This window comes from Lampris incognitus, chromosome 13 (genome assembly GCF_029633865.1).
Source record: "Lampris incognitus isolate fLamInc1 chromosome 13, fLamInc1.hap2, whole genome shotgun sequence".
NCBI lineage: Eukaryota > Metazoa > Chordata > Actinopteri > Lampriformes > Lampridae > Lampris > Lampris incognitus.
The window spans coordinates 41,595,981-41,608,480 of record NC_079223.1 but is presented as its reverse complement, the minus strand read 5'-3'; the positions used below and the strand labels follow the sequence as shown (position 1 = coordinate 41,608,480).

The window sequence follows — 12,500 nt, the reverse complement described above, 5'->3', positions numbered from 1 at the left end:
TGCTGGTGGGTTAATCAGTGAAGGATACCTGGTAGAATGAGATCAACACAAAACCAAAATAGTAGCGGGGACAACCAAGCTGACACGGTATACATCATGCATAACACAGAGCAGGAGACAACATGACGGATCACAGAAATAAACAAGAAATGGATACATCTTCAGGGATTTCGATTTTGTTAGTTTGCTTGCGGCACGGTGGCGCAGTGGTTAGTGCGGTCGCCTCACAGCAAGAAGGTCCTGGGTTCGAGCCCCGGGGTAGTCCAACCTTGGCGGTCGTCCCGGGCCGTGCTGTGTGTGGAGTTTGCATGTTCTCCCCGTGTCTGCGTGGGTTTCCCCTGGGGGCTCCAGTTTCCTCCCACAGTCCAAAGACATGTAGGTCAGGTGAATCGGCCGTACTAAATTGTGCCTAGGTGTGAATTTGTTTGTGTGTGTGTATGTTGGCCCTGTGTGATGGCCTGGCGGCCTGTCCAGGGTGTATCCCCGCCTGCCACCCAGTGGCTGCTGGGATAGGCTCCAGCATCCCCGCAACCCTGAGTGCAGGATAAGCGGTTCGGATAATGGATGGATGGATGGATAGTTTGCTTGCTTCCCTTGTTTCTGTTTACAGAGTTCTTCGGTTATTCTTTTGTAATTTGGTTTTGTGAACTCAACACTGCCCTCTAGGGCATTTGCGAGTATGCAAGAATGTAGGCAAACACCTACGTATGTGCACATCAGTGTCAATGCATTACAAACAAGCTCATGCTGTGTTGTGTTGTATTGGGTTTGGGTCTGTTTTGGTTTTGTTGCCTTCGAGTTCTTTTGGATTGTGTTGGGTTACGTTGTGCTGGGTCGATTAGGTTGTGCAGGGTCGGTTTAGGTTGAGTTGAGTCGTGTCTGTTGCATTGGGTTGGGTTAAGTCTGGTTTTCTGTTGTGTTTAGTCAAGCTGTGTTGTGTTGGCTCGGCTCGGCTTGGCGCCCTCTCGGTACCAATCAGCCATCCCCCTGTCAGTGACAGTTTATCGCTTTTCCACACAAAATAATGAAGATCTCATAAAAAGAAGGAAAAATACGGCCTATGCAATGAAAGCCAAGTGTGAGGTGTAAAAATCAAATTAAATGACCTTTCACCCCTTCATTTATTGATGGCTTTAAATGGCAGCAGGTGTTGTCACAGGGGATATTTGACAACACGTAAATCAAACCACAATTACAGGCAGTGGACAAGCTGCCAGTGGGGTGAGAGGGACAGTCGGGGGGGCCGGAGACCTCACATTCCCTCCTCTCTCGCCTCGACGTCCTACCTCTGAACCATCACAGCCAGTCCTGATTTAGGACTACCATGTTCACCCAAGCAGAGTCGGGAATGTGAGCCAACGACAGGGTGGTTTTTTTCCCAGACACCCCATCTTTTTTCTTTTGTCTGTGACGTCGGCCTCGCTGAACAAGCTCGGTCCAACCTCTCCGCGACTCCAAGGTCATTTCGGCCTGGCAGACCACTCCTGGCTGCAAAGCCACGAGGCCTTGGACCCAATATGAGCCGTTTTCCTTTTTTTCCCCCCTTTCTTTTTACTGCTGACCTACCAGACCAGCAAATCATTTTGCTTAATTGACCCGGAATGAATGTAGTGTGAAATTTCTGCCCACAGGGTTTTCCAGTCACCTAAATGAATTACTCAACATTCACTCAAGTCAGACACACGTACACAAACACACACACACACGCACACACACACGCCATGGAAACACGTTGCTCTGCGTTGCTCCCAACAGCGCTCATTTGCTTCTGGCTGGAGGTAAAGGGTGTCGGACACGTGCGGTTCAAGGTGCTTTGGCTCGAGCAAAACACACCCTTCATACACATAGACACACACCGACAGAGCGTGACTGACACAAGCGACTCAGTATTTTGTCAGACTGAACAAGCACGGCTTAAAAGTTGCTCTTATACCATCGTTACTGTTACACTTACTGGCTGAAACCTTGACAAGTCCGGGTCACCCTACCTGCACTTTTCAGGTCCAGCTTACTGATACTGGAAGGTCTACTTAAGGGGGCGGGTATGCTCATCTGAAACAAGCTGTCATTCCCTCAGCCCTCCTTCAGCTCCTGCCGTTAGGGGGCGCCACAGCGGACCGTCCGTTCCCGTCTCTTCCTGTCTTCTGCATCTTCCTCTGTCACGCCAGCCCGCCTGCGGGTCCTCTCCCTCACCACATCCACAAACCTCCTCTTTTACCCTCCTCTTGCCTGGCGGCTCCGTATTCAGCGTCCCTCTCCCGATATACCCAGCATCTCTCCTCCACACATGTCCAAGCCGTCTCAGTCTTGTCTCTCTTGCAATTCGTCCTCTCTCGCTTCGTCTCCAAACCGTCCAACCTGAGCTGTCCCTCTAATATACCCGTTCCTAATATAGGGTCATTCTCACATATTGTCTCTCTAGGATGTCGCCTTGACTTGTAATGCTCTGAAACACGATTGTCTGTTTGTGCTACCTCACATGTTGTTGTTGAGGTAGCACAAAGTGTCTCCCCACCTTTCTGGCTGTGGTTGCGAATAGTTGTTAACAATAAAAAGCAGTACAGAAATATATATATTTTTTAAAAAAACACCTGCTCTTACACTTGCTTTTATTAAACCGTCCCCTGTCTCTCATTCTCTGTCCTTTCTCGGTGCCCTCCTTCCCACACACACACACTCGCAAACACAATCGGATATAGGGAGCGTGTCATTGGGTGGATGGTAAGATGGGGTTGTACAGTGGAGCGTGGGTTGCATCCCGGCTTTCCATCCCTCATCCACAGTTTGTGAGCCTCTCCCGTGACCCTGGCTGTGTGAGTTTGATGAATGCCGCACATCTGCCCTCCTGAACCTCAGAGACTCCGTCTGGAAGCCCCCCTCTGCCTGGAAAGTAATGGCCACTGTTCTACCCCACTGGCACAGCATCGCACATCTGCACACACACACACTCGTGTACCCATCGCACAGTCAGAAAGCCTGCACGCTGGACTTTGACCTCACGTACTGTTCTTTGTCATTCATTTATTTATGCGTCTTTATCTATTCATCACATATAGCGCCGTTGCAGTGCGATCGCGTGCACAGGAAGCAGTACCCATGTGCAGAGAAGAGACTTCCTACTCTTCCTGTGCTGCTTACAAATGTTATGTTTTTTTTTCCCGTCAAAAACTCTCCGCTTCCGGTGTGGGAAGATGGCGGCGCAAACTTACATTTGCGGCGGCCTCACCCAGTGCCGTCCATGCTGTGTCTTTGTCCGCGTCTGGGTTGGTGTCTTCGTCTGATGGCTGGGAGAGCTTGGTCTGCTGCGTCCCGTGGGCGCGGGGACTGTCGCCATGCCCGGAGCCGTGCCCGAAGAGGGAACGCCGAGGGTGGTCTGACAGGACGTGGAAGCGGGGCAGGCTAAGCTAACTGCTTGCCCAGCAGACCGGCAGTCATCCTGGCTGGCGTTCCCTCTCCTGGACAGGGAATTTTTTTTTTGTTGATATGTTCATGTATGGAAGTACATGAAATGAAACGACAAATATTTCTGCTTCCGATTCTGAAGTGGTTCTAAGTACGTACGGATGGCAGTCGCCGTCTCCCAGTGATGAAACCCTCCAACTCTTCTGAAAGTCTCCCCCTCCCACACCGCCCACACCTCCGCTTGGGAAGGATGTCCCTCCACACATTATCCGTGTCCACCGTGTCGTCTTCATTGGTATTTCATTATGTTCATGTCAGCGTGCTGCTTCGTGTACGACACCAGTGTAATATCATTAACGTCAAGCCGGCTTTACAAGCGGTGTTAGACCGGCACAGTCCGCCATGATGTCTTCATACCGGACTGCCGCAAGCGGTGTTAGACCGGCACAGTCTGCCATGATGTCTTCATACCGGACTGCCGCAACTGTAGTCCTGCTGCTGAAACTTGTCCAACCATTATGTTTACTACCGAACAAGTGTGTCTTGGTTGAATCCTGACGCTTCCTTGTCTGACAATGGGGGGGGGGGGGGGGGGGCTAGGCCTGGGGTCTTCCGGAGCTGCTCGGATATGTAGCTGTCAGTCTCTCAGAGAGGCAGTCATGCAGGTGCCCCTGCTACCTGTTCACTTCTCAGATAATTAATGTGTACAAGCGGCCACTAATTGCACTTTTCACTAATGATTTATGGGTTTTGTGAAAGGGGGAAATTGGAGGGTGTGTGTGTGTGTGCGTGTGTGTGCGCGCTCGCGCACATACTCAATACACTGGTGAGTGAGTACAGCTGGGTGAGAAGACAAGATTGATGAAGAGTGTGACGATCCACTGTCACTGTCGAGAGACAAAGAGGCAGAACCCCTGTAGGACAAAACTAAAGGGACTCAATACACACACACACACAGAGCTCGTCAGTGGCTGTCAAAGTTTGCCAGTTTGGGGTATTTAGACCAAACTGAATGAACCAAAGTGCTCTCTCTCTCTCTCTCTCTCTCTCTCTCTCTCTCTCTCTCTCTCTCTCTCTCTCTCTCTCTCTCTCTCTCTCTCCTCTCTAGCTCTCTCTCTCTCTCTCTCTCTCTCTCTCTCTCTCTCTCTCTCTCTCTCTCTCTCTCTGTCTCTCTCTAGCTCTCTCTCTGTCTCTCTCTCTCTCTGTCTCTCTCTCTCTCTCTCTCTCTCTCTCTCTCTCTCTGTCTCTCTCTAGCTCTCTCTCTGTCTCTCTCTAGCTCTCTCTGTCTCTCTCTAGCTCTCTATCATTCTGTCTCTCTCTCTCTTGTGCTCTCTATATCTAGCTCTCTCTCTCACTATAGCTCTCACTAGCGCTCTCTAGCTCCCCTCTCTCTCTCTCTCTCTCTCTCTCTCTCTCTCTCTCTCTCTCTCTCTCTCTCTCTCTCTCTCTCTCTCTCTCTCTCTCTCTCTCTCTAGCTCTCTCTCTGTCTCTCTCTAGCTCTCTCTCTGTCTCTCTCTAGCTCTCTATCATTCTGTCTCTCTCTCTCTTGTGCTCTCTATATCTAGCTCTCTCTCTCACTATAGCTCTCACTAGCGCTCTCTAGCTCCTCTCTCTCTCTCTCTCTCTCTCACATATGCACATACACCACATGCACACACAGCCTTTTCCCGTGTTTTATGTGGAGTAATTCTGGCTGCTCATAAGCATATTAGCCTCTCAGCAGAGGCAGTGTGGTTTGACTGCTGTAAGAGTCTAAACAACGCGACAGAAAGCATGCAGGATGACTTTACGAGTACTTCACTTTAATTATAAGGATTGCAACCATACAAATCAAGTATGCATGCCTAGTTCCTCTCCATCCCATAACCCCCCCCCCCTCTCTCTCTTTCCACAGCTTTTAGAGTTTGACAAGAGCTGTCGGTGTTCAAGGATCGGCTACATGAGCTGGAGATCTCCTTCCCACCCAGGTATGGAGCCGACACCACATCACACGCTCTCCCCCATCATGCACTTCCACCGCTAGCGACCACGTCTGTCATGCTACTGTCCGGTGGCAGAGTTTAGTCAGCTAGCATTAACCGTGTTAAGCAATAAGAAAAGCACATAGCAGGGCTTGTTTATTATTGACTGCTGACTTGTAAAAGCAGAAATACCCAACATATTTATGGCTGTGGTGAACTTATTTCTCTCGTCTTGGAAAATGGACATCTGGCAGCCTTTTTCTTTAGTCACTTATGGTGCGATCATTTGAAGCCGTATTCTCAGCCTTGTAATGTCATTGGCAGCAAATATGGGGATGTTTTATGATCAAGCACTAAAATTGCTGATTGACGAACAATAAAAATGGGTTAATTCAATCTGGTTGGAATAGGAAGTGCGAATGGGCCCATTCTCTCACCGCAGGTTACGACCAGAAGCCAACAGTACTTCTATTGTAAAACCGAAGCTTATTTTGCACTTATTAACCCCCACATTCCAGCCAAACAGTCCACACCCCGACTACCATTTCTGCAAATTTAGTGACCCAAACTATCCCCCCCCTTTTTTTCCCCCCAATTGTACTTGACTAATTTACTCCACTCTTCCGAGCCACCCCGGTCACTGCTCCACCCACTCTGCCGATCCGGGGAGGACTGCAGACTACCACATGCCTCCTCCCATACATGTGGTGTCGCCAGCCGCTTCTTTTCACCTGACAGTGAGGAGTTTCACAAGGGGGACGTAGTGCATGGGAGGATCATGCTATTGCCCCCAGTCCCCCCCCCCCCCAGTTTCCCATCCCTCCTAAACAGGGACCAGAGGAGGCGCTAGTGCAGCAACCAGGACACATACCCACATCCGGCTTCCCACCCACAGACATGGCCAATTATGTTTTTAGGGACGCTCGACCGAGCCAGGGTGACACGGGATTCGAACCGACGATCCCCGTGTTGGTAGACAACAGAATAGACCACCACGCCACCCGGATGTCCTACTGGAGCGAGCTATTTTTGATGGATTTCGATGGATTCGGGTGAATGGTAGCATGGGTGTCAGAAATTGATAAATTCTGGCGTCTGGGTCACACACACTGCTTCCTGTGTAAGCAGGGCAGTACTGGATATGGGCAAAAATATAAATGGTCATATTTAATGAACCAAAGAAAGAATATCTTGATTTTTATTTTAATTCTTTTTTTTTTTTAGCCTCGGTTGATTAATCGTCATGAGAAATCTCCAAAATGGAAACCAGTCGCACATGATGCAAATCATGACAAAACCATATAGTTGGTTCGTGGTAATTTTTTTATTTTTTTTTTATTTTTTGCTGTTATGGTAAATTTCACTGCCGTTTTGGCCCAATCAGAACAACAAGCACAATAACACAGTAAAGTTATGAGCAATTATCATGGAAAATCAGTGGGGCTCAATCACCTTTAATTGTCAGAAATAGTTTTACGAGCGCTGTGGGATTCGTGTTTGATGGCCGTCAATTGTTTAGTGTGATTGGATGTGGTCCCAAATCGCTCCCACATGGAAGCTGTGTTTTGTGCGTGCGTGTGGTTGTGTGTGTGTGGTTGTGTGTGTGTGGCCATGTGAACTTTAGTGTGCTGCATTGATATTCCGTCGCGGCGGGACTTGGGAGATTGCGGCGGGTTGTCTGCCCTCCTCTTCCTCAAACAAATGCGTTTGCAATTAGCCCTTTCAGAGGAGAGGGAGGGCAAACACGCAGCCTGCGTGGAAATATGTTTCGAGAGCGGCGCGTTAATGGCGCTTGACCTTTGCCGTTGGTTGTGACTCAATCAGTGCAGATAATGAAACGCTGTAATCAAACAATAATTACTTGATAAACTGCTCCAGTGGCAGGCGCAGGGCGGCGAGGGATTTCTGAGTGTGTGTGTGTGTGTGTGTGTGCGTGCATGAGGGGGCCTACGAGTACTGCGGTTTAAGACTTGAGCGGTTGGGCGTGCACGTGTGTGTGTGTGTGTGTGTGTGTGTGTGTGTGTGTGTGTGTGTGTGTGTGTGTGTGTGTGCGGGTGCACACGTGTGCCTGTGCACATGACAGCCCCTGTTTTAAAACGACGCTGTGTCTTAATCAGGGACCCCATTTACATCACTTTGCATAAGTGACAGCTGGATTTATTGTCCTTTTACACCAGTTGACTTTTGCACCTATCCATATAATACTGAATCATCCCTCCGCTGGGAGAAATGAATGTGCTCGAATGTGCCACCGCGAAAGAATACAAATGATTTTCACATACTTAAGAAGATGATGAATCAAATAGATGAAACCTGGGAGCAGCTGAAATCTGATTTGATCTACTCCGCGCGCGTGCGTTACAAGGCACGCCGCCGCCGGCCGTGAATGGGCTGCGGTGGCCTAGTTAAACTTAAACAGCCTCCTCCCCTCCTCCCACTCCTCTCATACACACCCTACATCCACACGACCCCCCACCCCCCCCCGTCTGCTGTCAGGTCTGCCTTGTGCTCCATGAGCAATCAAGCCCTCAATGATTGTTCCCATCACATAGCCGCTCCGGACCAGCCCCTAACCATCTGTGAGGTTATTACTCTTTTTAACAAAGGCCATCAGTACACACCCCTCTCTCTCTGTCTCTCACACACACACACACACACACACACACACACACCACACACACACACACACACACACACTGCTCTCTGGTCAAATCTATAAATCAATACTACTCACCAACATTTAATCTGCAAGTTAATTTTGTCAGTTGGCCAGGAGTGGACAGTCGAATTGTGACACCCAATCAGACATGTTGACAAGGATGAACGAGTTTCACAGAGGACAAGATGGCTGATTGATTTGCAGCAATATTTCCAGTGTTTCCATTATTTTCCAGTGTGTGTCTGTTCACCCCAGATTTTCACCTTTTTTGCCGGGTGGAAGCGGCAGCAGCGGTCCCGTTCTTAACGTAGACCTCTAGGAATTGTCAGGATTTTTGGGCATCTCTCAGTTGTGGGAAGCTGTGGGGGAGGGGGGTGTCTCTTTATCCATTCTTACCCTGCGTCACTCAAAAGAATGTGCAACACGCTGTAAATTCATATTGCTTACCTTCAAGAGTCGTCTGTCAAAGTTGAATGGGACAGGTCTAAGTACTCAGGCACGGGGGTGTGGAATTTGGCCGTGCCTTGTCACAGTGGGACCTGGAGCCCAGTCGGCCGCCGTTCACCATAGACTGTGTTACATAGACACACACACACACACACACACGGTCTTGCACAGGACCCCATGTATGGTATGGTCAAGAGTCAAGCTAGGGAGCTCTTTGTTTTGAGAGAGTAAATTAAGTCCAGGCATCAGAAACCTGTCATTTACCAAGATGAAGCTTTATCCACATGCAGCATCAAACCCTTGTGTAAGATCTGAGACGAGCCATCGGGTCAGTATCTTTGTATGTAGGCGGCATTGTGGCCATTGACTGGAAACAATGACAATATGATATAAATTATGATATTTTTGATCTCATATCAAAATAGCATTACTAAGGTAATATCCCCTAAAACATACAATGGGACCAAGTAACTTATTCATCTATCTTGATTGATTTAGGGAAAGCTTTTAGTACTGCTCTTACCCGATTTCTTTACTGTTTTTTGGTCGGGTGTTTTTGCTGGAGATCGATGCAAAAATTGAATCGGGACCCCGGCTCGGGGAGGAAATGCAGTGGACAATGAGGAGCAGTGGCAGAATGTATTCCCACTTTAACCTGGTTACTGGAAATGGGCTGTGAGGGAGATTTTGAGCGACGTCAGACCATCGGCGTAACTCCCACCAGTGTACGACCCATGAATTCCCTGCAGAGAGGAGAAAGGAGGTGGAGGGTGAGCAGGACAGGTTGGACGGGGTGGGACGGGTTGGACAGGCGGGCGCAGAGAAAGACCAGAAGGTGCTGGAGCAGGAGTGGTGGTCCTGTCCCCACAAGTTGCTTTTGCTGGTCAAGACATAGGGGGGGTCGGGGTTGGGAGCTGAATCAGAGGAGGGAGGTGTACGCGACCACCTGGGTACTTCCGGGGTAGGTAGCTCACACCTTGGTGCAGCCTTACGTGAAGCAGGATTATCCATGCTCCGGTTTTACAGTCTGCTTACCGCATAGAAAGACGAGCAAGACACGATGTAAGACTGCTTTCACATCGGACATGTTTTAAAAGCTTTTTCCCCCCAACCAGCCCTGATCATGTTAGACGCCTTTTTCAGCAGTGACGGGCGTTTGTCTCTGCTAGTTGCTAGGCAGCTGCAGTCGCCCGCCATTCGCTTTTGTGCTAGCATTAGCAATAAGTGAATTAGCTACACAACTCTGCACAGCCGACTCATCATTACTTCCTTATTATTATTAAACATCAAATTTATTTGTGTAAAATATGGAGAGGTGGAGGGGGCGTCCGGGTGGCGTGGCGGTCTACTCCGTTGCCTACCAACACGGGGCTCTCCGGTTCGAATCCCCGTGTTACCTCCGGCTTGGTCGGACGTCCCTACAGACACAGTTGGTCGTGTCTGCGGGTGGGAAACCAGATACGGATATGGGTCGTGGTCACTGCACTAGCGCCACCTCTGGTCATTCGGGGCGCCTGTTCAGTGTGGGATGTTAAGCGGGATGATGGCGTGTCGTGGTCTGTAGGCAGACAGATGGGACGAGGCTGGAGAGCGCAGGAAGGATTGCTTCCTATCGCATGTTCTGTGTTTGCCAAGTCTAGATGTGAAAAGATGGAGGCAGAGGAAAGTGCCCGTGGGGTCAACGACGACGGAGAAAACAGCCCTGTCCTCGGCCGTTCGTTGTTTGACGGGGCCGCAAGGAGGCGCCTGGGGCCCGACCTTGGCCCGTTAACATTCGTTCTCCGAACGCGGCAGGTCTCTGAGGGTGGACTGAGGAGCGGCTTCCCCGTGGGGAAACGCCACGTTCACGGCTCACTGGGAGAGGAGGAGAGCAGGAGACCCTGGAAAATAGATTGGGCTAGGCAGAATGACTGTGGATTTGAGGTAGAGACACATTTAGCCGCGTGACATCCACCAAGAGACACTTTTGATCTGAAAATATTCCCTGCCACTGCAATAATAGTGGTTATTGCAGTGGCAGAGAATTTTTTAATCTTTCGTACACACGCATCATTTCATTTGAGGAAGGATTTCATAGGAACGCCATCGGCCAGGTTTCGAAGTGCTCCCGATGTTTCGGCTCGCTTTCCTGGGTTTGCCGGGTTCACTGAAAACACGATTCAGATGAGCTCGTTTGTAGCTCGGTGTAATTCAGTTTTTGTCAATTTTACAATGTTGGTCAATGTTAAGTGTCCAGTTAGGATATGATGTAAATAAACACTCAGCGTTACCTAGCTATTCATTCGGAAATGTGCAGTCAATACTAGTCCTCCTCTCCATTCTCGTATCGTTCTGTTCACAGCAAAGTCACACAACGCTTGTGCTTCGCATTTATGACTCTGTCCGTGATATGAATGTCATCAGGGCAGCTAGGAGTTTACCTCTGAGTCATTTGCCAACTGATAGGATTGAACCAATTAAGGTAAATATTGCCAGCATAGGAAAGACAGACACAGAGCTGATATATATATATATATATATATATATATATACACACACACACACACACACACACACACACACACACACACACACACACACACACCACAAACAGGCAGCATGGTGGCGCAGTGGTTAGCGCGGGTCACCTCACAGCAAGAAGGTCCTTGGGTTCGAGCTCCGGGGTAGTCCAACCTTTCGGGGTCATCCCGGGTCGTCCTCTGTGTGGAGTTTGCATGTTCTCTCCGTGTCTGCGGTGGGTTTCCTCCCACAGTCCAAAGACATGTAGTAGGTCAGGTGAATCGGCCGTACTAAATTGTCCCTAGGCCTGTCCAGGGTGTCTCCCCGCCTGCCACCCAATGGCTGCAGGGATAGGCTCCAGCATCCCCGTGACCCCTGAGAGGTTAAGCGGTTTGGATAATGGATGGATGGATGTACAGTTTCTGTCCATCTGCAGTGAAGACGACTCTTCAAGGGTGATGTCACCTCACTATACAGTATGCACATAGCCTGTCTATACATACGCTATCTGTGGTGTGTGTGTGTGTGTGTGTGTGTGTGTGTGTGTGTGTGTGTGTGTGTGTGTGCGCATGTGTTGTGCGCATGTGTGTGCGTGAGAGAGAGGGAGTGCATTAGTCCTTCAGCCTTGCTGTGAGTCATATATAAAGGAGGCTTCTTGTTCTCTGCACTGTGAACAGTCACCCTATACTGGAGTAGAGGCGTGTGACTCCATTTATGAAGTACCACAGATGTCATTTTAATGATAGGGTTTTGTTAAGGCACAGCGTCTGACGCACAGTACACTACTCGGCCGGCAGCGGAGGCTTCGGGCAGCCGCAGGATACGGCATCATGAGCTGAACAGGAACATTGTTTTACAGCCAGCAGAGCATCAGTCACTCTAATTGCTAGGGAAGCCCCCGCAAGATGATGAGGGCCATTGTAGTGATAATGGCCAAAGGCTGTCCACTGCAACCCGTCTCCCCCTCCTCACCTGGGTGAAGTCAGCGCGAGGGTTTGCCGGAGAGCTGTAACACAACAGAGAGGACTGGAAGTGTGTCTTACTCGCCTTTGTGCAGAGAGCAGAAGTCAGGAGGTGTCAGCGCAGCGGGTCCTCGCTGTGTTAGCTCCCTGTGTTTGCTCTGCGCTGTGCCAGTGTTGGGCCCGAGTGTCCCAACTCGACAAACAGGACCAAATATTCAGCTTTTCTTGATAGAAGTTGGCTGATCTTTGTAAATCTGTGTGTGTGTGCGTGCGTGCGTGCATTGCATGCATGCGTGTGTGTGTGTGTTTTGCCAAGCTCCCCCTGACAACGGCAAACAAACATAGCCGCGAAGGCAGCGAGTTACCCGAAACACGCAGCACCTGACTTTTCATCCAATCCCGATACGGCAACGGGCACGTTAATGCGTCCCATGATGCTCTACAGGACCCTTGACTCGTGTCATTGATACTGGTGCTCTTATCTTTGGCTTCCTGCCCTGCCTATATTCCAAGTTTATATTGCCCTCATTATATACTGAGCCGCTCAATGGGCCTCTGTGTCGCCTGTCA

The 12,500-nt window shown here is 49.6% G+C and overlaps 1 protein-coding gene across 1 annotated transcript in view; it reads left to right on the top strand.

Moving 5' to 3' along the window:
* LOC130122538 (inositol polyphosphate-5-phosphatase A) overlaps window positions 1–12,500 on the top strand; it is a 180,393-nt gene that overhangs the window by 155,723 nt on the left and 12,170 nt on the right. The window contains 2 exon segments of the mRNA XM_056291469.1: window positions 5,297–5,309; window positions 5,312–5,369. Of these exon segments, the coding sequence (XP_056147444.1) occupies window positions 5,297–5,309; window positions 5,312–5,369 (71 nt within the window).